General features: G+C 44.5%; 1 protein-coding gene across 2 annotated transcripts; it reads left to right on the forward strand.

The window, feature by feature from the left end:
- Positions 1 to 380: 380 nt before the first annotated feature.
- On the forward strand, positions 381 to 26,990 carry ZHX1 (zinc fingers and homeoboxes 1). 2 transcript variants are annotated; one of them, XR_006389942.1, is made up of 4 exons: positions 381 to 702; positions 12,064 to 14,854; positions 22,196 to 23,097; positions 25,098 to 26,990. XR_006389942.1 is itself a non-coding variant. In XM_044293072.1 (3 exons), exon 2 carries the CDS (start codon positions 12,215 to 12,217, stop codon positions 14,849 to 14,851), a length of 2,637 nt encoding a protein of 878 aa, XP_044149007.1. In that variant the 5' UTR covers positions 3,644 to 3,740; positions 12,064 to 12,214; the 3' UTR covers positions 14,852 to 14,854; positions 22,196 to 22,308. The 2 variants fall into 2 exon arrangements, 1 of the variants encoding a protein (XP_044149007.1); XM_044293072.1 differs by lacking the exons at positions 381 to 702; positions 25,098 to 26,990 and adding an exon at positions 3,644 to 3,740 and having other exon boundaries at positions 22,196 to 22,308.

The following is a 26,990-nucleotide window of genomic DNA, read 5'->3' on the forward strand; positions in this document are numbered from 1 at the left end:
CTACGTTGCAAAGCCTGCCATTGCAGGAGCGCTATGGACGATGTGGCATCATGGATGGTCGGTTGTCGTCAGTGTCCACCACATCTGATACCGCGACGCCGATTCCCTTTCGCTCCGATGAAATTATCCATCGATATTTATCACGTGGAAGACATGTTATTTAACCCTTTCCAGCCTCAAGCCTTCTCATGCAGGACTCTCATCAGCACAGCCACCATTATATTCCCACTTTTGGCCCCTGATTTAAAGAATAATTACACAGTGGTTTTAATAACTGAGGGCCTTAGCAGACATATTGGAGGAGTTTGCTGTGATTCCCCCCTCACGTTGGCCGTCTTAGATACGGTGGGAGGAGAAGCTCACGTTACAGCCATTTACCACAGAAACCATTTTCCCCGCCTACAATTACCGCCAAAAAAAAAATCCGACCCTCGCACGAAAACGTCACGCCAGTCCCCTCAATAAACGCATTTTTATTTCCACGTCCGCCATTAATGTATCCGCACGGGGAAAATATAGAATAAATAGTTTTTTTGGTGGCGGCTTTTTTTTTTTCTTCCCCCGAACAGACGGGCGGAGAAGTCTTTCCCTCAGCAGTCATAGCAGCAGCAGCCGCCCCTGTGTAGTCGCCATGTGTAAGATGGCCGCCATGCAGGAGGAGGCGGTGGCGGCGGAGGAGAGCTGAGCTGGCGGCGGGAGCAGGTAATGGAGAGGATGAGCGCTGAGGACGGCGGCCCTGTCACCCCCCTCCCCTTCCCCCGGGGCCTGGCTCCTGCGGCCTGTGTGAGAGGCCGCCGTGACCGGGGACAGGCCCGGGCCTCCCGTGTACTGCGCACAATGAGCTCATGAGGAGACTGGGTGCCGCAGCTACCTGCACTGCCAGATAGCGGTCTATAGGTGATGGTGGGGCAGCTGCCGCCCCGTGCTGCGCCCTGAGAGGGGGCCGACACCGGCTGCCCCCTGCTGTGTGTATGGGGGGAGGGGGAGGTAATATAGTGGAGTATTAATGCGAGGGGTATAATTTGGGGATAATCTACTATACTACATCTGCACTAAATGACAGCGGAGCGCATTTATTAAGGGACCTGCGACAATTTTAGGCGTAAATTAGTCGCAAGTCCCATTTTTTAATACATTTTTTGGCGCCATGTTTGCCAGTTGGGCGTGACGGGGGCCGGCAAACTTACTAACATTTACGCCTGGACTACGCCAAGCGTGAGAGGACTGGCACAGATACACCTAATTTACGACCAGGCGCGCCCCTCGTCATTAATTAGACGAAACGAAGACCAGCGTAAAAAGCCGGTCTTGGTAAACGTGTCACAGGGTGCGCAAGCAGCGGCAACGTACGTAAAAGAAAAATCGGATGCGTATTTGGTGTGGCTACTAGGTTACTGCTGTGTGGCGGCCGCCTGCATTCTCAAAATTGAATTTTTTATTTTTTTTTAATTCCCATACAAGTTAATTTAAATGTTATTTATTGTTTGTGGGCAGATTTGGTTACTGAAATCTTTATCAAGGCCAGCACAGATGAGCGAGTTCGGTGTGAGAAACTCGCAGCGCGCCCGTCGGGGTGAGCTCCCGTTATAGGATCGCACAGCATTAGGACTCGTGCACACAACCGCGCCGTGTTTTGCAGATTCGTAAGTTGCGGATCCGGAAAACACGGAACGGGCTGCCCTTTATCAAAAATCCTATTCTTGTCCGCAAAATGGACAAGAATAGGACATTCTATAATTTTTAATTTTTTTTGCGCAGCCACGGAACAGAGCAACGGATGAGGCATGCATTTTTTACGGCTTCGTTGAAAAGAATGCGGCTCGGATGCGGAACCAAACATAAGCCCTAATGTCAGTGTAATGCCTCGTCCACACATCAGTGTTTGGTCAGTGATTGTTAACCAAAACCAGGAGTGGAGCCTCCACAGACATAAGGTAGAAGGAAAAGATCTGCACCTGTTCTGGGTTTAGAGCCGCACCTGGTTTTGGCTCAAAATCACTGACCGATCACTGACCAAACACTGACGTGTGAATGAGGCGTAATCCAGTAGATTCCAGGTATCTCTGAGACACTCCGCATTATAAGGCCTCATGCACACAACCGTTTTTTTTTTTTTGCGGTCCGCAAAAACGGGTTCCGTAGTTCCGTGTCCGTTTTCTCTTCCGTGGGTCTTCCTTGATTTTTGGAGGATCCACGGACATGAAGGAAAAAGTCGTTTTGGAGCCAAACGGATCCGTCCTGACTTACAATGCAAGTCAATGGGGACGGATCCGTCCCCCATTGACTTTCAATGTAAAGTCAGGAGTCCCTATTAATATACCATAGGATCAGAGTTTTCTCCAATCCGATGGTATATTTTAACTTGAAGCGTCCCAATCACCATGGGAACGCCTATATGTTAGAATATACCATTGGATTTGAGTTAGATCGTCAAAACTCAGATCCGACAGTATATTCTAACACTGAGGCGTTCCCATAGTGATGGGGACGCTTCAAGTTAGAATATACTAAGAACTGTGTACATGACTGCCCCCTGGCAGCACCCGATCTCTTACAGGGGGCCGTGATCAGCACAATTAACCCCTCAGGTGCCACACCTGAGGGGTTAATTGTGCGTATCATAGCCCCCTGTAAGAGATCAGGGGCTGCAAGGCAGCGGGGGGCAGACCGCCCTCCCTCCCCAGTATTTAACTCATTGGTGGCCAGTGCGGCCCCCCTCCCTCCCCATTATTTAACTCATTGGTGGCCAGTGCGGCCCCCCCCCCAGCGGAGAGTTCCGATCGGAGTCCCAGTTTAATCGCTGGGGCTCCGATCGGTTACCATGGAAACCAGGACGCTACTGCAGTCCTGGCTTCCATGGTTACTTAGCAATTGTAGAAGCATTATACTTACCTGCGCTGTCTTTGACCAGCCGGGCGCTCCTCCTATTGTTAAGTGAAAGGTCTGTGCGGCGCATTGCTTATAGCACAGACCTGTTAATTGTGCGGATCACAGCCCCCTGTAAGAGATCGGGTGCTGCCAGGCAGCAGGGGGCAGTCATGTACACAGTTCGTAGTATATTCTAACTTAAAGCATCCCCATCACTATGGGAACGCCTCTGTGTTAGAATATACTGTTGGATCTAAGCTTTTATGCAGACGGATCTTCGCATCCGTCTGTATGAAAGTAACCTACGGCCACGGATCACGGACGCGGATGTCAATCTTGTGTGCATCCGTGTTTTTTTACGGACCCATTGACTTGAATGGGTCCGTGAACCGTTGTCCGTCAAAAAAATAGGACAGGTCCTATTTTTTTGACGGACAGGAAACACGGATCACGGACATGGATGAACAACGGTGCATTTTCTGAGTTTTCAACGGACCCATTGAAAGTCAATGGGTCCGCAGAAAGTCACGGAAAACGGCACAACGGACATGGATGCACACAACGGTCGTGTGCATGAGGCCTTATACTGTGCATTCCTGTCAGAGGAGAAGAGGTCAGAACGGGACCTCACACCGACACACGCTGCGAGTTTCTCGCACTGAAATCGCTCACGTGTGTGACCAATCCTCAGGATAGACGCTAGACAATTTCGGGTTGCCCTCACTGTCCAAATGATGAGGTGCTTGGGTGGAGTGGATATGATCCAAACATAAATGAAAAAGTCCTCCAAAAGAAGCAAACTTACAAGGAACAGTTGGCAATAATTAGAACGTGACTGTTTTCTCGACGTCTTGGTCACAAGAGTCACAAAGGTAGGAGAGGTGGACGAAGTGGTCCACGTGGTGCTGCGGGGGGAGGTGGAGGATTGTGTCACACAAATGTCATCACCCCCCCCCCCCCTTTATTATTATATTTTTTTAATGGCTCAGAAGGGTGAAATTAAGCAATATCTTACGGATCCCTCCACCGCTCCCGTTCCATCCTTCCTGGGTCCCACATCAGGGTTGACAAGAAATGTGAACACTGCAGCCAATCACTTGCTAAGGCAGGTCATGTCCTACATGTCAACAGGATCCTGGGAAGTAAAGACCCGAGGGGGGATCAGTTTTATTATCTTCAGACGTTCTCGGCTGCACTTAAAGGGGTTGTCTCACTTCCTGTAGAGAAAGTTAATACAAGACACTTACTAATGTATTTATATACATATTGCTTCCTTTGCTGGCTGGATTCTTTTTTTCCATCACATTATACACTGCTTGTTTCCATGGTTACGACCACCTTGCAATCCACCAGCGGTGGTCAGGCTTGCACACTATAGGAAAAAGCACTAGTCCAGGGCTGGCCAACCTGCGGCTCTCCAGCTGTTGCAAAACTAAAACTCCCAGCATGCCTAGATAGCTTACAGCTATCAGCTTACAGCAGGGCATGGTGGGAATTGTAGTTTTACAACAGCTGGAGAGCCGCAGGTTGGCCAGCCCTGCACTAGCCTATGTGCGCTCCCACAGTCCCGTCTACCAGAGAGGGCGGCGCTTTTTTGCTATAGTGTGTGAGCACGACCACCTCTGCTGGATTGCAGGGTGATAGAGTTGAGCGAAGAGAGCTAAGGATGCTTTATCGAAAGTCGCTTTGTTCAAAACTTCAGAATATTACTATCCAGTGTTAGAATGTATGGGCTCAGATGAGCCGAAGTAAGTTATTCAACAAAGTCTCAGTTTCAAAACTTTGGAATAAAACTGTACGGAGATCCAGTATTAGGCTAAGGCTACACGACGAGATGTCGCGCGACAATGTTTATAATAACAGTCTATGGTGTCGCGCTGCGACATGCGGCGACACGACAAGAAAAATCCACTTTGAACGGATTTTTTTTGCGACGGTCAAGTTGCAGTGCGACACTATAGACCATCATTATAAACATTGTCGTGCGACAAAATGTCGCCGTGTAGCCCTAGCCTTAGGCCTCATGCACACGACCGTGCTGTTTTTTGCGATCCGCAAAAAAAACAGAAGCCGCCCGTGTGCCTTCCGCAATTTACGGAACGGGCAGCCCATTGTAGAAATGCCTATTCTTGTCCGTATTCTTGGGAGCGCGCACAGACCGGTGCTTTTTCCTATAGTGCGCAAGGCTAACCACCGCTGGTGGATTGCAAGGTCTTCGGAACCATGGAAACAAGCAGTGTATAATGTGATGGAAAAATGAATCCAGCCAGCAAAGGAGGCAATATGGACAATCGCTATACATTAGTAAGTGCCTTGTATAAACTTTATCTACATGGTAAATGCCATGTGCTGAAGTGACAACCCCTTTAAGGGCCCTCTCACACTAGCGCTCAATGTTTTTTTTATTTTTTTTTATTTTTTTTTTCATGGCATTTTTTTAATCTAGTGTTTACCCCTTAGGCTAGGTCTACACGACGACATTTGTCGTGCGACATTTTGTTGCACCAATGTCGCGTGACAATTTTTATAATGGCAGTCTATGGTGTCGCACTGCAACATGCGACATGCTGCGACTGCGACGCAACAGTCGCAGAAAATCCATTCAAGATGGATTTTTCTGCGACTGTCGCGTCGCAGTCGCAACATGTCGCATGTTGCAGTGCGACACCATAGACTGCCATTATAAAAATTGTCGCGCGACATTAGTGCAACAAAATGTTGCGCGACAACTGTTGCGCCCTATCGCGCGACAAATGTCGTCGTGTAGACCTAGCCTTAAGAACCAATAGCATGTACAGCACTGGTCACAAGGCAATGTATGGAGTGAGCTGTGAATGCTCTGTACACGGCTGATGCCGGCAGACACCTGCCTGCAGAGGCCGAAATCAGCCTGATCCTGGACCTTTAACACCTCAGTTGCCGTGGTCAATATAGCAAAACGAATATATACTAAGTATGTAGCGTAACCGAATATAAATCTATACTACTTTGTACTGCATACTGGCCGAGGCTTGGTCGCTGTATTCTCGTAATGTTTCTTTTACCTTTTATTGCTCCTATCTCCCGTTCTGTGCTGTGGTCACATGACCGTGTCCATACAGCTTGCTTTGTGATGGTATGTCCATGGGCGGGGCAGTGATAAGGGAGTGTCTGTGACTAGCGCAGTGGGAGGAGCTATAAACCAGCTGGATGTTGTTAGGGGTGGTGCTGGAGCTGAGACGAGGAAGCAGAAGTGCATCATGGGATTGGTTGGATACAGAAACAGGAAGTGCGACATACAGGAGGGAAACCAGGGAGTTCACACGTCTGTTATTTCCATCAGTTATTGTGAGCCAAAACCAGTAGCGAACCCTACTCAGAGATTAGGGAAATATTTCCTCCTGGTTTTTTACGCACCCCTGGGATGGAAATAACAGACCGTGGTGTGTTTTGCGGTCTGCAGATCCGCAAAACACGGATGGCGTCCGTGCGCTTTCCGCAATTTGCGGAAGGACACGGACAGCCTTTTAATATAAATGCCTATTCTTGTCCGCAAAGCGCGCACAAGAATTGGACATGTTATATATTTTTTTTGCGGGGCCGCGGAACGGAGCAACGGATGCGGACAGCACACGGAGTGCTGTCTGCATCTTTTGCAGCCCCATTGAAGTGAATGGTTCCGCATCTGAGCCGCCAAAACTGCGTCTTGTATGCGGACCAAAACAACGGACGTGTGCATGAGGCCTTACATGGTAAAAAAATGGGTCAGAAGAGTCCAAATTGGTAAAAAAATAATCATGGGGAAGATGTAGATGTGCTAAGCAGATAAATGAGCATGTCTGGTAAACCCAGAAAACCCCTTTAAGTGTTAATTTCTACTAACCTTCATGTGTAAGCATGTCTCGTCGATCAGCTGACAAATGTAATGCTCCCTGGGAAAAAGGATATCTACAAGTGTTTAAAGGGGCCCTCCACATTGTACCTAAATTTCAGTAATGGCATAAGAAGCTGCTGCATCGCCTCTGGACTTGCCTTAGGCCCCTTGCAGACGAGCGTATCCGGATGCGTCCGGGTGCATTGCGGCAAACCCGCGTGAGTAGGAACGCAATTGCCGTTGCGTTCCGTTGTTCAGTTATCATCGCATGGGTGCAATATGTTTTGCACACACGTGATAAAAAACTGAATGTGGTACCCAGTTTGGGTTCAAGGTTGTGTAGATTGTATTATTTTCCCTTTATAACTAGGGCTGTGGAGTCGGTAGATAAATACTCCGACTCCTCAGTTTTTTGTACTTCCGACTCCGACTCCTCTGTATTTAATATGCAAATGTATTTTATACATTCCTTGAAGGAAAGAAAGAAGTTCTTCTAAGCTCTTCTAGCACAGAGAGGTAGTTGGGCAGAAGCTGCTGCCTTCTCCTTTGTGTGCTGATCTTCTGCTGAAGACAGGGCAGTGGGAGGATCCAAGAAGGGACATTTATTTTAAAACATGATTTCCCTAGAAGAATCCCATAGTCATGTTTAAAGTTTAAGATAACATTCTGAGTTTACACGTTTTATAGCCTTAGCTGAATGACAGCAGTTTTTCCAATGGTTTACAGCAGGGATGTCAAACTCGTGGCCCTCCAGCTGTTGCAAAACTACAACTCCCATCATGCCTGGGCATACTACAGCTATCAGGGAATGATAGGAGTTGTAGTTTTGCAACATCTGGAGGGCCATGAGTTTGACATCCATGGTTTACAGCTTCAGTCTTGAACTATTGACCCTCCATTCCCTTCACTTATACAAGTGTCTCTAGTCCTGCAAAACACATATTTACTTAATCCCTTATCAGTGAGAGGCTAGGTAAACCATGGGCATTGTGTTCCCTGTAACATCAGAACACAACACAATGGAAAGTATATGTATTGCCACTCCTAATTGTGCATTGCGTGCCATATAGTGAAGCATATGAAAAGCATGCTTCTTCACATCACTGAACGCGTTTGTTTTGCGGTTACGTGAGGCACTGCATGCATTGGCCTTTATTCTTACAGTAGAGAAGTCATTAATTATAACTGTTTATGAATTCGGACATTTAAACTTGCTTTTTTATTTTTTTATTCCAATTTAAATTTAGTAGGAGTCGGAGTCGGTTCATTTTTTGCCGACTCCGACTCCAGGTACCCAAAATTGACTCCGACTCCTCGACTCCAACTCCACAGCCCTGCTTATAACATGGTTATAAGGCAAAATAATAGAATTCTGAATACAGAATGCATAGTACAATAGCGCTGAAGGGGTTAAAAAAATAAAATAAAAAATTGAACTCTCCTTAATCCACTTGTTCGCGCAGCCGGCATCTCTTCTGTCTTGTTCTGTGAGGAATAGGACCTTTGATGATGTCACTGCGCTCATCACATGGTCACTCACATGATCCATCACCATGTCCAGAACAGAGGGTCACACTCGCACGTAGCATGATAACCAGACTGCACATGCTCGTCTGAAAGAGCCCTAAGAAAAGGCTTCCATCTTGCCCCCCTACCCCACAGCCCAGACATGTAAAGAATACGGGAGATTGTTGTCACATGCAGGGTGCAGCCAGTACTTTCCAGAAATGTCTGCAGCTCCTTTCCACATTTCTGCTGTACGTGTACTGCGGAAGTCTAGCCTTCAAAAAGGATGCCCGCTCGGTGCCATAGCCACCGGGTTTCTGCTGTTGTAAACAGAAAAGACTGGGGGCTAATTTCTGTGATTGAAGATAATGCCGATCGCAGACGTTTAATCTTTCAGATGCTGTGGTCAAATGTGACCCAGCTGGCGTTTTGGCTTTCCGTTTGTGAGATCTGTTCAGGTTTCTCACAAGCGGTCCAAAATGGATCAGTTTGCTTTCTGAATGGAAAAGGATCCGCTCAGAATGCATCAGTTCAGTCACCATTCCGCTTTGGTTTTGGTGTCCGTCTGATGAAACTGAGCCAAACGGATCCGTCCTGACACACAATGTAAGTCAATGAGCACGGACCCACACAATAGAAAACTGATTCGTCCTCCATTGACCTTAAATGGTGTTCAAGACGGATCCGTCTTGACTATGTTACAGATAATACAAACAGATCCTTTCTGAACGGATGCAGACGGTTGTATTATCTGAACGGATCCGTCCATGACTGATCCGCCCAAAACGTGAGTGTGAAGGTAGCCTAAGGCTACTTTCACATTAGCGTTCGGGGCTCCGCTTGTGAGTTCCGTTTGAAGGCTCTCACAAGCGGCCCCGAACGCATCCGTACAGCTCCAATGCATTCTGAGTGGATGCGGATCCGCTCAGAATGCCTCAGTCTGGCACCGTTTGGCCTCCGCTCAGCAGGCGGACACCTGAACGCAGCTTGCTGCGTTCGGGTGTCCGCCTGGCCGTGCGGAGGCAAACGGATCCGTCCAGACTTACAATGGAAGTCAATGGGGGCGGATCCGTTCAAAGGTGACACAATATGGTGCATTTTTCAAACGGATCCGCCACCCATTGACTTTCAATGTAAAGTCTGGACGGATCCGTCTGAAGCTACTTTCACACTTAGAATTTTTTCTACAATATAATGCAGACGGATCAGTTCTGAACGGATCCCATAGTCTGCATTATATGAGCGTATCCGCTCTGAACGCAAGTGTGAAAGTAGCCTAAGGCGTTCAAGTAAAGTAAAAGGCCAGAGCCTGTACAAAGCTTCCAGGCCGTTACTGGTATATTCCAATGCTGACCAATGGATACAAACCCATTACAGAATACAAATGGCAGTCTAATGATTGAATGTTATAGTGTTGCATGCTTAAAAAAGTTTTTTTTAAATGTATGTATTTATTTTATGTACTTATATAGCGCTGCTCTATTCCGCAGAACTTTACAGACATTAGCATCATCTGCTGTCCCCAGTGGGGCTCACAGTCTAAGGTCCCTATTAGTCTGTCTTTGGAGTGTGGGAGGAAACCGGAGAACCCGGAGGAAACCCAGGCAAACACGGGGAGAACATACAAACTCCATGTAGATGTTGTCCTTGGTTGGATTTGAACTTAGGACCTCAGCTAACCACTGAGCCACCATGCTATAGTATAATAAAAAATAAATATATATATATCGTATACACACCTCTCCTGAAATAGAATACCAACCACCCCCACCCCTTACAGTCACGTGCAGTGCAGCTTATTTACAGTTATATGCCGCCACTATCTGCTCAGTTTTGAGCTGTGACCGGTGAGACCAGTGGCGTAGCTATAGGGGTCGCAGCGGTCGCAATTGCGACCGGGCCCCTAAGTAAGGGGGGCCCATAGGGCCCCCCAGGAGAGATGGAGTAAAGCAGGCCCCGCAAGTGGTTTTGTATTACGTGCGGCGGGCCCTCCTTATATTTTGATTGGCTGCGCTGCGCTTACTTGTCAGCGCAAGACCCGTGACCTCCGCGGCGGGTCTCGCGGGATCACAGCAGCCAGGAATGACTAGCCTGCCGGCCGCATCAGCCCTCAAGTGAGGAGAGCGGCAGCGGAACAAACAAGAGTAGGTAGACTTTTTTTTTTAAATGTAAAAAATGGCACACACCTGCGTCCAGCTTTATACGGAGGGGGGACATGAATTATGATCAGTGGTGCCGTGAGGCAGTGTGTCTGCTGGTGGATATGCACAGGGACTGAGTTTTCTAGAGTTTGTGTTTCTTCACCAGTGGGTTGTTCTTTTGGCTTTTTGTGAATTTTTGTACAGTATTGTTGGCAGATGCCGGCTTTCACTTTGTGTGAGATGATGTAGAGCTAGGGTGCGGTCGGTTTATATGTGTGAAAGTCTGGTGACAAGTACTGGTATTTTCACACAGCGTTGTGGTGTAGAATATGCTAAATCCACCAACAAAACACGTCCTATAGATCTCGGTGACAGTCAGGAGCCTTTCATATGGACACCATTTCCTGTGAGGATCTGAATTCTGCATCATGTAAAAAAGTAACACCTATTTCATGTGGAAACCACGGTGGACGGCCTGCTCCACTGAATGGATGCCAACTTCCAATTCGCCACAGACGTCCAATTTGTGGATTTCACATGGGCATATTTCAGGCAACAGTCATTTTGCACGTTCTACGTTTGTCAGGCAAAAAAATAACCTCTCCTAATGTTGTGCTTTTAATATACAGTAAAGTATAGTCCTGGTGCTTCTGTGATGTAAAGTATTCAAGCTGGGGAAAGAGACTGCTCTACATGGGCACATTTATTAGTGGCGGTCTTAATAAGCCCACCGAAATTATGTCACTCTGACAGAGGAGCATAGCCGTCTATGGTACATCCCCATTCACCATAATGGGAATAATTGGGTTTTCAACATGAATTCCGTCTCTCTGCTGGAAAAATACTGCTTCATGTATTCATATTGAAAGCCCAATGGATGTGGTGAATGTGGATGTACCATTGACGGCTATGCTCCTCTGTCAGAAAAGACTGCTGGAAAAGCTTAGTGTAGATGTGGACGTAGCCTACCGTAACAATTTCAGGGCATCAGATATCGCATATCCGCACATGTGCCTAAATACTTTTTTTTTTTTCTTAAAGGGGGTGTCCAGTTCATGTACTCTATTGGTGAATTCTAAGTTAGTAGAGGGGGTCCTTTGTGGAGATATTGGAGGTGGGCTACTTTTTCGTGGTTCATCCTGTTGTTTTCCCACTTCCATTTCAATGCTACTTCGTTCCCCCCTTCTCTCTACGTTTTGTCCTGGCATGTTGAGCTCTGCCTCCGCCAAATGTCAGAGGTTTGTTCGGTCACTTCTCTTCTTTGCTGCGGGCGGTTTCTTTCTGCTGTGATGATCTCTGTCACACAGTATCATGTTGCAGCGTGATCTCAAGAGAACTAGGACTTCTCACGAGACCACGCTGCATCATAGCTTCCTATGGGACTGCGTCTCACTTGGATGATAGTGAGACAATGATGACGCAGAAAGGAACCCAACAGCCGCTATCGCCGCTGTCCCATCAGAAGCTATAATGCGGCATGGTCTCGAGGAAAGTCCTAGTTCTCACAAGAGCATGATGCTGTATGACTGAGATCGTCACGGCGGTCCCCTCACAAAACATTTTCAAAGCAAAAAACTTCAACATCAAATCTTTTTTTAAAGGCCCAGTCAGTATGAAGTGAGTCCTAGGCAGCTATGTTCTATGAAATACGTGGACTTGCCTCATTGATATTTTTCTTTCGTCTTCTCTCTCCAGAAATGAATCATGAACCTAACTTGATACTACTGTACTACAGCATCACATCACATGCTCAAGAGAAGTAACTTTTAAGGCGCTGTTTGGAACGCAGAAGACCTTACCGACAGGTGGATTGACACTTGAAGTTTCTAACAAACTCTATAGCACTATGGCAAGTAAACGGAAAACAAAAACTCCTTGCATGGTCCTTGCAAGCGAGCACGATACCGATCTAGGAGTCAACTCTGATGGAGAGGAAAGTCCACCTTTGCCTACTCCTGCGGAGCAACCCGTGCCAGAGAGCGCAGTGCCTGAGAGCATATCAAGCGAAGACGATGCACTAGAACCCAATGATTCTGACAATCAGCAGAATAAAGCTGTAGAAGGTGGTTACGAATGTAAATACTGTTCATTTCAGACAACTGACTTAAATATGTTTACCTTTCATGTGGATTCTGAGCATCCCAACGTTGTATTAAATTCTTCCTATTTCTGTGTGGAGTGTAATTTTCTCACGAAACGTTACGATTCACTTTCTGAGCACAACACAAAGTATCATCCCGGAGAGGAGAACTTTAAGTTGACTATGGTTAAGCGCAATAATCAGTCAATATTTGAACAGACCGTTAATGATCTAACATTCGATGGGAGCTTCGTCCAAGAAGAAAACCAGGAACAATCAGAGTCAAACTCATCTGCGATATCCATCAGTAAAACCCCAATAATGAAAATAATGAAGGATAAGTCAGAGAAGAAACGAATCAGTGTACAGCAAAATTCCTCCGAAGATGGCACGGAAGAAAACGACTTGATAACAGAGAATGAGCCTAAGCCAAAATCACAGGATACCAGAGAGTCAAAGCCAACTGTGGTCGCTCCTGAGCCTGTGAAAACTAGCGTTACGATTGTGACAAGTGCCCAAGAATTACCAAGTACTGTTCTTACTCCTGCGAATGTTCTTCAACCAGGAGTGGCACAAATGATTACGACTGTACAGACGCAGCAAAACATCCTCTCGAAAGTCCTTATCCCCATCAATAGCATTCCTACATACAATGCTGCATTAGACAGCAACCCTCTTTTGCTGAGTAACTACAATAAGTTTCCATACCCAACAGTTTCTGAGATCACCCTTCTCGCTTCACAATCTAAATGCACAGAAGAACAAATAAAAATCTGGTTTTCTGCACAACGACTAAAGCATGGTGTTAGCTGGACACCCGAAGAAGTAGAGGACGCTCGGCGAAAGCAATTTAATGGCACTGTACACACGGTCCCACAGACAATAACTGTTTTCCCAGCTCAGATTTCTTCCGCTGCCAATGGCTTGCCTTCCATTTTACAGACGTGCCAAATAGTTGGCCAGCCTAGCCTCGTACTTGCGCAAGTTGGAGGAACGGGCACAATACCAGTGACAACACCAATAACATTGACAGTGGCTGGTGTCCCAACTAACGCCCAACTCCACGCAAGCCACCTTCACCAAATGCAAGCAGTGTCTGAAACAAAGAGGGTTGCTGCCATTCCCAGTGCGCAGCTACCCAAGCAGGAGCCTACCATGATAACAGATCTGTTTGGTATGCGCTCCAAGAAAACGAAAGAGCAGTTGACAGCCCTCAAAATTAGCTATCTAAAGAACCCGTTTCCAAATAATAGCGAAATTGACCGTTTAATACGTTTCACAGGATTGACTAAAGGTGAAATCAAGAAATGGTTTAGCGATACAAGATACAACCAAAGAAATTCTAAGGGGAGCCATGGCATCCATTTCCCAAGTGATCCTAGTGGAACTATAATTATTGATTCTAGCGATGAAACCACTGAATCCCCGACTCCACCGGTAGTCTTGACTTCACATCGTAGGCAAAACTGGAACGCCTTCCCAGATTTCACCCCACAGAGATTCAAAGAAAAGACAGTGGAACAGCTACAGATTCTTGAGGAAAGCTTCCTTCGAAACGACGTACCTACAGATGAGGAATTGAACCGGTTAAGGGTTCTTAGCAAACTGACAAGACGAGAAATCGACGCTTGGTTCGCAGAAAGGAGGAGGACAGGTGGCATAAAGGATGAACCTGTACTTTTTGATGAGGAGGAAGGAATTAAAGAAGAAATGGACCCTGAAAATGCTTATGTAAAAGCTGGGGCAGCTCTTGCTAGTAAACTAGGGAAAAAGACCCCAGAGCAGCTGCTTATGCTTAAGACATTCTTTGTTCGTAACCAGTGGCCTACAGGAGACGACTACGATAAGCTGTCGGAGGAGACTGGTCTTGCAAGAAGTGATGTTGTTGGGTGGTTTGGAGACACCAGGTATGCTGTTAAAAATCATCATTTGAAGTGGTTCTACCGATATCAAGTAAACGGCAGCCTCTCCCCTAATGCTGTTAATGGACAGGGCTTTGTACGCAAGAGAGGGCGAGGCAGGCCTAGGGGTAGAGGAAGAGGGAGACCCAGAGGGCGCCCTAAAGGATCCCGAAGAGCAAATAGCTGGGAAAGGGCGCCAGCTCCAGTAAAACACAAGACTGGAAAAGCGGTACTTAAAGACTACTACTTAATGCACAAATTTCTTAATGAGGAAGACTTGGATGAATTGGTTACAAAATCTCAGCTGGGTTATGAGCAGGTGAGGGAATGGTTTGCAGAACGCCTTCAAAGAGAGGATGCTGGTTTGGATCCATTTGAAATTGAGGAGGAAGATGATCTTCTGGATGATCCGGATGAGGAGGAAGAAATTGACACTGATGAGAGTGATAACTGGGAACCACCGAAACATCTTAAACGGAGACTTTCAAAAATGGAAGACTGAAATGTAAGTAAAGTGTGATTGTCAACAGCAGCTGTGCACTTTGTATTATTGCTTGTAAATTATATATATATATTTTTTTTTTTTTTCAAACATTAAATTTTTTCCCATAATATGTGGACTATGTTAGTGTAGCATTTTTATTTTCTAAAATTTGTGTGGCCCCCAGCCATCTGGCCACAGACATGCTGAGAGAAGAGTGGCATGTAGTGCTGGAGCAGAGGCAGACAAGTAATAATGGTGCACTGTGTGGCCCTCTCTGGGACCCACCTAAATTGGCAGTATGAGGGTCTTGTGATCCCTGTGTAGATGAAGTGGAGACGTGGCAATGCACGCATGAGGTTGTCTTTATTGTAGGACTTGGGATTCACTACTTTGGAGAGACGCACTTTCTGGAATGCAAACTGGGGGGAAGGGAACCCCATTCTCCCAGCAGGTGCAAGTACTGGGGTTGGTAGTCATTTATATCTTAGATACGCAGGCCTACATATATACGTCAGGAAGTTCCAGTGACGTAAATGACTGCCGACCCAGATAACCCTGAATGTTCGAAAACTGACCAGAAGGAGTGGGTCAATAGAGTACAGAAAACACTTTTTTATAGTACCGAGGTAATCCAAAAATAACATAATTTTATTAGAAAATCACAACAAGACATGATTGACACAAATCACAAGAAGACATTGAACACAGGTCACAATACATGAACGTATTAAAAACCAAGAGGACCGATGGTGAACTGCTGGTATATATTAATAAAGTGCACGTGCAATAATCTTGATTGGTCATCAGTACACAGGTGTATTACACCTAACCACTATGGCTCCAAACTACATAATACAACCCATATGCATATATAGTACAACAGATACCAAAATTTGGGGGTGGAGATACACACCACAAAGGCTAACTGAGGCAATATGGTGACTAGAATTATAGTAGGCACATAGAAAATACTGACCAACCAGCTTTAGTATACCACACAGGAACACCACCGGTCCGCTCCCCAACGCACGTTTCGCGTTTAGCTTTTTCATGTTCCCCAGGCATATAGAGCAGTCCGGCCTAGGAGCCATATCACCTGTTAGGAGTAAATAGAGATTTTCTAAAGGGGTTTTCTGGAGTACACTATTGATTGCCTATCCCCAGGGTAGGTCCACAATATCTGCTTGGTGAGGGACGACTCTCAGCACCTCCAGCTGATCAGCCATTTGTCTCTGAGTGCTGCCGCCACCTCGTAGCATACTGGGCACAGTGCCGTATAGTGGCTCTGCTTGATATTGCAGCTCAACCCTCTTCAAACAGCAGATTGCCAGGGGTGCCAAAGGTCGGACTACCCAGGGATCAAATATTGATGTCCTATCCCTAGGGTAGGTTATCCGTATATTGCTCGCTGAAAACCCTGTTAAATCTGCTCGATTGGTGGGACATTTATCATTCCTATTATTACATTTCTCTTGTTTGTGATGCTTTACTCTCATCCAGAAACACAGGATTTCCCATGGTCTTTGTTTGTGCGCTCCTTTCCTGAAAAGCATTTTAATTGCAAAAATCCTCACTCTCATCCTGTCGTGGGGACAGCCTTACATCCCTGACTGCTTTTTGCAGTTGCTACTTTGTCCAGCAGGTGTCGTCCTCTCCTTTCATCATCCGGCACAATCAGACTGTTTAGTCAGTAAAGCCTCATTCACACGTCAGTGTTTCACGGACGTGTGCTGTACATGTTCTCCACGGACAGCACACATCCCCATTCATTTTAGTGTGTGTATATTCATGTCCATTATAGTCTATGGGTCCGTGAAAACCTCGGATGCCATTCGTGTTTCACGGATCTATAAGAAGAGATGCTTTGAAAATTATTTTAACACTGACAGCAAAAAAAACGGACACACGAACCTAACACGGATCCTTCACGGATGCATCCCTGATCACCTGCTCACGGATTTGAGCATGGACGTGTGAATGAGGCTTTAGGCCGAGTTCACACGAACGTGTGTGACTCGTGCTGCGGCCCGCAAACAGCGGGCCGCAATGCACGATCGCCGGCCGTAGGTCAGCCGCATCGGATCGCGGACCCATTCACTTTAATGGGTCCGCGATCCGCCCGTTCCGCTAAAAGATAGGACATGTTCTATCTTTTTGCGGAACGGAGGTACGGGACGTAACCCCACGGAAGCACTCCGTAGTGCTTCCGAGGGGTCCCGTCCCGTGCGGCCGTTCCGCTATTCCGGATTTGCGGACCCATTGAAGTGAATGGGTCCGCATCCGTGAATCGGAATGCACACGGAACTGTGGCCGTGTATTGCGACCCGCGATTTGCGGGCCGCAATACGGCCACAGATCACACACGTTCGTGTGAACTAGGCCTTACTTTGTGAACAGCTCACACAGGCTCCTATAGTCCATTCCGGAAAGTGGCCATAAATCTTATACTAAATGATCCTTATACAATATGATCCTATATTACAATTTGGCACTTAAAAGGAAAATGCAGCCCAATCTGCGTTGCTTTATAGATCAGGAGAATCTGAGCAGATTGATATAGTTTTATGGTTGAAAACTCGGTATAAGGTGGCACGCGTGTGACATCTGTGTTGCATCCGTGTTTTTTTTTTTTTTTTGTACAGATCTACTGTAAATGAATGGGTCCGCATCCAATCCACAAAAAATGCGGTCGTATGAATTGGGCCTAAACTTGTATTTTATTTACTTAAATCTCTGCTCATTTTATATTTACGAATCCAGTGGGAGGTCCGGTCAGTGATTGACAGTAATTTCTAATACAAGGAAGGCTGCGAATCAATGATGTCTGTAATGCGCTGTAGAATATGTCAGCGCTATATAGGAGAGTAAAATATATAAAATCGCTGATCGATTCGTCCTCTGGATTTCGAAGACCAGATTGAGCAGGGATGTAAATGAATAAATGAATCTTTTTAAAACTATATACCAGTCTTCTCAGTGCCTTCTGCTCTATAAAACTCTGACCGTTGATTCCACAGGTTCCCTTTAATATAAGGTTTCTACCCTGAGCTGTGTAATGGCCTTACACCACGTTTTAGAGTGTGATATAGTTGAATGTTAATATGTCAGACCCCCTCCTGTCCTGCTGAAATTTACTTTGCCATTTACTTTACCTTATGGTGTTCTAGGTTTAGTTCTGTAGAATCACGGGCAGCCATATTATGTCCCTCTGAAACCCACCTTGTTCTCTATTTACATGGACATGTTCTGGTCAATGTATATATTTCCCCCTCCCATTTCTTTTTTTGGGGAGAAAAAAAGTATAAAATCAGATCATACACTGCCCATGAATACAGTCATATGTTTGCATATAATATTGGAGGCACACAGAAGTAGAGAATGAGCCTGTAGTATGAGAGCTGTAAGTTAGTCCAGCAAAATCGGGCTCTGTTATTTCCATGACTCTAGTAGAAGTGAATTGAGAGAGCCGCGCGGTCACCCCTCCATTCATTTCCCACCTGGATGCAGCATACATCGGCATAGAATCCTCCATTAATCTGGAACCTTGCAAAACAGAAAGCATGTCCCTTACCTTCTGGAGTTGAAGTCTTGTTATAGGGATGCAATAAAGTATGGGGACGTGTTGCTGGTAATCTTCAAGGGGTAACTGGCACATCTTGGCTTATCTTGTAACTGTAAGATATGTTATATTCTTTAGGCCTCATGCACACAACCATATCTGTTTTACATGCATGCCAACAAAATATATAAATAAAAAATAATATATATAAAAAATAATATATATATATATATAATATATATATAATTTTTTTTTTTTTTTAACTCCTCCCCCCCCCCATTAGAAATGTCCTATCTCTGTCTGAAAAACAGACAAGAATAGAACATGTTATATCTATTTTGCGGGGCCGCGGAACGGACTTACGGATGAGGACAGCATGTGCACGGGGGGCTTTACATACCATAGGGCTATTGATTAGTGAAATTTCAAAAGAACATGGAGAATAGAGATGAGCGAAGCGACTTCACATGCTACATCCAAAGTCGCTTCTCAAAAAAAAATAAAAAATTGCGCGCACAACTTCGTTGAATAACTTCGGTAATTGATTAATAATGAGTTCGGTTACAAGTTTTGAAGTGATTTCTCACTCTAATAATCAATTACCGAAGTTATTCAACCAAGTCTTGTAAGACTTTGTGAATAACAGACTTCGCCTCATCTGAGGCAGTACATTCTAAGGCCTATTGCACACGACCGTATTGCTTTTTCAGTGTTTTGCGGTCCGTTTTTCATGAATCCGCTGTTCCGTTTTTTGTTTCCGTTTCTGTTCCGTTTTTCCGTTCCGTTTTTTCCGTATGGCATATACAGTAATTACATAGATAAAATTTGGGTTGGCCATAACATTTTCAATAGATGGTTCAGGAAAAAACGGAACGGAAACGGAAGACATACGGATGCATTTCTGTATGTGTTCCGTTTTTTTGCGGATCCATTGACTTGAATGGAGCAACGGACTGTGATTTGCGGGCAATAATAGGATATGTTCTATGTTAAAACGGAACGGCAATACGGAAACGGAATGCATACGGAGTACATTCTGTTTTTTTTTTGCGGAACCATTGAAATGAATGGTTCCGTATACGGACCGTATACAGACTGCAAAAAACGGCCAGTAAACGGGAAAAAAAAACGGCCGTGTGCAATAGGCCTAATGCTGTATGGGGAGGGATCTCCGTACAGCATTATAACTAGAGATGAGCGAATCAACTTTGGGTGCTTCGTCAATTCGCTAAAAACTTTGTACTAATACTGTACGGAGATCCCTCTCAGTACAGTATTAGAATGCATTGGCCCCGATGAGCCAAAGTTATTACTTCGCAAAGTCGCACGAGACTTCGTGTAATAACTTTGGCAATTAATTATTACTTAAAAAAAACAAAACTGGTTTGGTTCCAAGTGGTACCTTGCAGCCGAACCAGAGTTCGGTTCCAAGGTTTTCTACAGTAATAATTAATTCCCAAAGTTATTAGACGAAGTCTCTCGCGACTACACGAAGTAATAACTTCAACTCATCGGAGCCCATACATTCTAATATTGTACAGAGACTGATCGCCGTACAGTATTAGAACAAAGTTTTTAGCTCATCTCTAATGGAGAACATTCTTTGCAAGTCCACATGCTATGCATTGATATATTACTTCTCAGCTTAAATGTATGCAAGGCCATTTGCATATATTTTGATCAAAATGCATAAGCTCAGTCACAAGGGTTAACACCTACTTGGCCTCAGTTTAGTTTCTGAGACTATATGGAAGGATGAGCTTTTGACATCTGTTCACACGGTGCAGTGCTGCATGTTTGCTGTGGGCTGTTGGGGCCCAGTGCCAAAGCTTAGTCTGACAGCAGGGGTACTGTTGGGTTGTGGGGTCATGCCCACCTGCAGGCACTGTGTTGCACCCTCTCGAAAGAGGCCACCTTGGTGTTATTTTGATCAAAATGTATACGATTGGTGCTGTATAAAACCAATTATGCCGATAAGCAATAGATCAATGCATAGCATGTGGATGTGAGATCCGTTTTCTCTCTTTGGGGTGGGGGTTTCTATTCGTGGTATTGCTGGGAGTGTGAGTGAGGGACTATTTTTTTTATGAAGGGAAGAAAGACAGGAAAACGGAGCTGGGGAAGGGAAGGTGGGGTTACCAAGAATTGACTGCAGTGCACTCCTGGGAGATGCTGGTGCCCTATGGTCATACATGCCCACCCACAGAAAGTGATGAGACCATAGCTTGCAAGGGGGTGAGTAAAGAGGCTAAAAGGGTTAAAAAAAAAATATATTTTATGTAAGAGCATTCCCGCCCCCCCCCCCCCCCTCTCCCATTTAGATTGTTAAAATAATTATATGCAATGCTCCAGATATTTTATTAAGTGGTAAAAAGCAAGCATGGCTTGGAAAAGATGTAAAGTTTTGTCAGTCTGATATTGATGATGTATCCTGAGGATAGGTCATCGATATAACCGGAATACCCCTTTAATACAGTGTTTGTGGTAGATAAAAAATTTTTCTTTCTCTGGAGAAATGGATGTGACTTGCAGGTCAGTGAAGTCTGTTTCCTACACATCTGCCGCTCACATTCTTCACAATGCACAGCAGCATGAATTATGAGGCGCTCAGCAGGAAACGGACATGTTGAGATACGTACAAGCGCCTAAAACACCACTCGCTGCCACAAGGCTTTAACCGAAAGGTTTTATACACCTGGATTATAAGGTTTAGAGCTTAGACTTTTTGGTATTATAATAAAGCCCAGAGTCGTAGCTTCCTGACGGGGGCTAGGGCGTAGAAGATAAAGTGAATCTCCCCTCCATCTTATTAGACCATTTATATATAGCCAACTCCATTATCGGTAGAGTCACGGTGATAAGTGTGTTGTGTATTTTTATATATTTTATTTTTATTTAGTTCTACAGCTTCAATCGGAGCCAATGACTTTTGCTGCCTCTCATAAACCATTATTTTAGGCGTTCATTATATTAAAGTTCTGGGTGGCCTGTTCACACCAGGTGTCCACTTTCTGTGAATGTATGGGGTAAAATTATATTTTTAATTTTATAGTTCAGGTTTTTGTGTTTTGTCAATACTGTTCAAATTAAATCTTTCGCCACCAGGACAAAGGGCTGTCAGCAGCTTTGTACCTATGACACTGACTGACCTGTTACATGTGCACTTGGCAGCTGAAGACATCTGTGTTGGTCCCATGTTCATATGTGCCCGCATTGCTGAGAAATATGATGTTTTAATATATGCAAATGAGCCTCTAGGAGCAACGGGGGCGTTACCATTACACCTAGAGGCTCTGCTCTCTCTGCAACTGCTGCACCCTCTGCTCTTTGATTGACAGGACCAGGCAGCGTAAACATCATGATGCCTACCTGGTCTTGTCAAAGTGCAGAGGGCGCAGCAATTGCAGACACAGCAGAGCCTCTAGGTGTAATGGCAACGCCCCCGTTGCTCCTAGAGACTCATCTGCATATATTATACCTTGATTTTCCTGTCAATCAAAGAGCAGAGGGTGCAGCAGTTGCAGAGAGAGCAGAGCCTCTAGGTGTAATGGTAACGCCCCCGTTGCTCCTAGAGGCTCATTTGCATATATTAAAACATCATATTTCTCAGCAATGCGGGCACATATGAACATGGGACCAGCACAGATGTCTTCAGCTGCCAAGCGCACATGTAACACGTCAGCCAGTGTCCTAGGAACAAAACTGCTGACAGATGCCCTTTATGGACGCCTACCTTGTCTTGTAGATGTGGATATGGTAATTTCTAAAATGTATATATCCCTTTCCTGTTTCTTCTTTTATAGGAAGGAAAGTGACATCAACGGAGGCGAGAACAGTGTTGCAGTGTCCAGTTTACTGTGAAATACACGGAGATCCTCTCTCATAAAAAAAATAAAAAACACAGAGCGGGGTGGAAGAGGGGTGGAAGAGCGGCGGCGAGCTCTGCCGGAGTGCAGTAGTCAATCTGCATGCTGTGCCAAAGTAGCCACACTGCAGATAGAGGACTTTACTGTAAATACAGAATACATGATGTGGGCAGCACATAACCTGTACAAGAAGATTTTAATACATTTTTACTGACTTGTATTTTTGTTTCTTCACCCCTTTTTTCCCTTTGTAGACTTAATTTTGTGATTGAGCAGGAGGGCTGTAAGATAGACAACACAGTGACCACTAGATATTTTTATTTTATTTTTTACTTTTTGCATCATATGTAAAACATAACCATGTGCTAATTGAAGAGGCTTGTTTTTATTTTTATTTTATTTTTTTTCCCTTGAGATGTAAAAAGCTTTGAGTGACCAAACTTTTTATTTTTTATTTTGCCGGATGAGAGGACTACACCGCATTAATCAGCATCAATCGATTTATTCCATGATTCCTATTTGCACCTTTAAATTAATGATTTTTGCTCCCCACACTGGTTAGATCTCATGATACTGTACAATCTCTACTTACCGTACACATCACGAAAGTAGTGCAAATGATGAAAGTTTTTTTTGTTTTGTTTTTTTAGGTTTTCAAGTGAGAAACTAGATTTTGGTGTTCTCCTTTGTATCTTATTGCTGTCTGTGGGGTTGCCAAGTGTAAATGTTTTGCAGGAAAACGATTTTTATATTTTTCTTTCCCCCTAAAGTGGCTCTGTATATCGGCACGGCAAAAAAAAAAAAAAGACGTGCACCTGCCAATAAATGGTGTCTTACATGTATGTATATTCAACTTTGTACCTTCTTAAATTGACTTCTGTTATCAAAAGAGTTGCACAACTTCTAGGAACATTTGTTAGGGTACTTTCACACTAGCGTTTTTCTTTTCCGGCATTGAGTTCTGTCCTTGGGGCTTAATACCGGAAAAAAACTGATCAGTTTTATCCTAATGCTCCATTCTGTTCAGGATGCATCAGTTCAGTCCCTCTTACGTTTTTTGGCCGGAAAAAATACCGCAGCATGCTGTAGTTTTCTCTCCGTACAAAAATCCTGAACACTTGCCGGAATGCCGGATCCGGAATTAATTTCCATTGAAATGTATTAGTGCCGGATCTGGCATTAAAATTGCCGCATTGACTGATCCATTCTTCCGGTCCGCGCATGCGCAGACCTTTAAATCTGTGAAAAAAATAAATGCCGGATTCCTCTGCCGCAAGTGTGAAAGTACCCTTAGTTCTGCATTTTTTTTATTTATTTTTTGTTCTCCGTAAGCACATTTTGATTTTTGCAAAATGTTATTAGTCTTGCACCTTTTAGACTTATTGGGGTATAAAAAAATAATATAGCTATAGACTATCATAAGCAGATAAAATAGTAAATTTTTCTATAACTTTAATCATTTCTATAAGATTACCCCGAGGTAGGTAACCTAACTTCTTGTTGTATGTTCTTCTGTGATGTTATTAAAGTGGTTTTCTGAGATTTTGGATTGATCGGTGGAGGTCCAAAACCAGGGATCCCCACCAATCGGCTATTTGAGAAGGCACCGCCATTGGCAGCTTTGCCTAGGCATCACATACCTCCATCATATTGCCTAGGCACAGCTCGTCCCCATTAAATTGAATGGGGCTGAGAGCGATGGCAAGCACAGCCGCTATACAATGTACGGCGCTGGGCTTGGTGAGCTGAGAGAAGGCCGTGGTGCTAAGGTCGTGTTGCCTTCTCAAACGGCTCATCAGCAGGGTTCCTGGGTGTCGGTGTCCATCAGATACTGATGACTTAGTCAGAGGATAGGTCATCACTTTAAAAGTCTCGGGAAAAACCCTTTATCTCACAGACTTTGAGCCTACCATCAGATGGAGGCCGGTGACTAATACCATAATGGCATCAGTCAACCATAGGATCCCGCTGTAGTAAAACATATAGAGCGCAGTGTACTTTTTTGCGGTAGCCCTCTGTATAAGAAAGCGTCATTTATGCAGATAAAAAAAAAAGAAAGGCATGACAGCGTATACTAGCCTCATGTGAGGAAGGCCAAAAAAACACTTTTAGTCAGTCAGACATACACGTCGGGCACTTCTCCCAGCGTATACTATAAACATGGTGCTCAAACTCTGTGCACACTTAGCCTATGACCAGTTGTGTTCCTTGACTAAAGATGGCGGCCTTCAGTTAGCAGGAGGATCTGATCGCTGGAGAAAAAAATATGTATAGAAATAAAGTGCCTTTGCTAAAATAGACATTTTTGCAGTAAGCTGCAGATCGGACAGCTCTAAACGGTTGCAGCTGCTGAGTCTGCCTGAGCTGCTGATCTGCATCAGAGAGAACGGAGATTATTTATATGAAATGGTGAATAGTACAGAGGAAAAACGTTAATATTCGTTGGCCATTTTTTGTTTTCATAGTTTCTAAGCTGCGCCAGAAAAAATTATATTTAATGTGACCTTTTCTTTTTCCTTTTATATTTTCCTCCAGTCAATATGTTTCAAATGATCAACCATCTTTGAAAACGGTCATTTTAGGTGCAATTTTCTGTGCCGATTGCTTTTTAATATATCTTGATAGCATTTCGAGCTCTTGTTTGTCTTGATATGGAGCGCCAAATTCCCTGCATAGACATAAAGTTAAAGAATATCCTGGCTGCCTGCAGCCACCACTAGAGGGAGCTAACTGCATAATATTTAATTCAGTGTAAAATGTAATCTCCCTCTAGTGGCTGCTTGAAGGGGTTTCTGGGTTATAGATATTAATTACTTTTTTTCTTTTCTTCTTGGGATAGGTCATCAATATCGGATGAGTGGGGTTGGGCACTCACACCGATCAGCTGTTGGCAGCCAAAAGTAACAGAGACAGAAAGAACAGCACACCTCCATCCACTGTGTTCACTTTACAGAATATCCACACGGTGTGGGGGGGGAACATCTCCAGTGAAAATTGATCTGCGGTATGGATTTAAAAGGGGTTGTTCACCCTTGGTGAGTATTTCTTCAGATTTCACCCCCCCCCCCCTCCCCCCACGTGGCTGGACCTGCAATGGTAATCATACTTGCATGATCCCTGCCACTGCAGGTCGATTTGTTTTAACTCTATCCAGAGACCTGTCTGTGTATAGGATTTAAAATATATTGCCTCCATGGAGGCAAAATTCAATTCACCCAAAAACGTGGGAGACGTCAGTGAATGAAATCGGTGTTCATTTCTGCATCTTTAAAAACATTAAAAATTTGAAATCTGAAGTCCTGGTTTGGTACCTCGGTACCAAACCTGACTTTTTTAAAGATGCAGAATTGATTACAGTGACTTCAGCTGAATTTTTTATTTTTTTGCCTCCACGGAGACAATACATTTTAGTGCTGTACAGAGACGGCTCTCCATACAGCATTAAAACAAAGTGTTTGAACAAATTGACTTTGGATCTATGATGTAAATCTCAATTTGCTCAACACTAATTACCACCACAGGTCCAGACATGCTTGGGGGCTCTGAAGAAACACTCGCCAAGGGTGAACAGCTCCTTTAAATCCACAACATAGATTAACGTTACTTCGCTTTTTTGGAGTTAATTCCCCACAAACCTGCAGCAAAATATGCAATAAATCTGCATGCAGATTTTGCCAAGGAATCGCAGCAGCATCAAAACAATCCACTCTGCGTGACCGTACCCTAAATCCAATTTAATAATGTTTAGCTGAAAGACTTAGTCGTAAGGTTAGCCGTCCACTGATCTCAGATCTCTGTAGGACTGATGGGACAGTCCTAAAATATGTCCTGAACCCTCCTCATATATTTCCCATGCTGCGCTGACATGACTAATCCTGGAGGGAACGCATGCCGACTAAAAGTACATGTGTAGGTATTGAACTAGTAAAAGCTGAAGAGCATTGTGAAGCATGAGAGATAAGTGTTCCGAACGATGGGCAGGATTTCCATCAGTTGGACCCAATTGGTTTGTGTGCCATAGACCCAAAATTACCATCAACAGTTATAACAATTGTAATGTTTAGCAGATCCGTCACTTCAGATGCCACAATGAACCTTTGGAAACAGAGTTTTAAAGGGTCGTCCAGTTTGGTCCTTTCCATTTGCCTTATTAGAGAATATAGATGTCGTCATAGCTGACAGGGCCCCTCCTCTATGCATTTGCTGTGTTATACTTAATGCAACCATGTACCGGTAATAATTTAGTGGATGCCATGTAGTACTACTTCTTCCTTGCACTTTTCACGCAGATCTTCTGCCCACCACAACAGCTAGTCGTCAGGCGTACATAGGAGCTGAAGTGGGGCGGTTTCATTCTAAGAAGCCGTTGCTGTATTGGTAGGCTAGATGCTTTCTACTTTGTTTTTCTGTAATCCCAAAACTGCCTTTTAATTCTGCTGGAACACTTCTTGGTTCTGTACACCTACTGTAGGTTTCCTAAACCACTGCTTTCTTTGAGGTTTTGCCAGTTTATTTTGTTGATGTTTCCTAGACAAACTATTTTGTGGGGTGGAGGATGAGCGGTTTCTGGTATTGATTTCTAAGTTGTACTACTGTACTGCAGAATTGTATTTCATTAAACACCCCATTTAGTGAGGTTGTGTTTTTCCCCTTTTTTCCACAGTTTCAAAGCCATTTCATTGTTTTGTCACAGTTTACGTCAGAGAAAAATAAACCTATATACTTTGTTTAA

The sequence above is a fragment of the Bufo gargarizans genome, chromosome 5, assembly GCF_014858855.1.
Source record: "Bufo gargarizans isolate SCDJY-AF-19 chromosome 5, ASM1485885v1, whole genome shotgun sequence".
Taxonomy (NCBI): domain Eukaryota; kingdom Metazoa; phylum Chordata; class Amphibia; order Anura; family Bufonidae; genus Bufo; species Bufo gargarizans.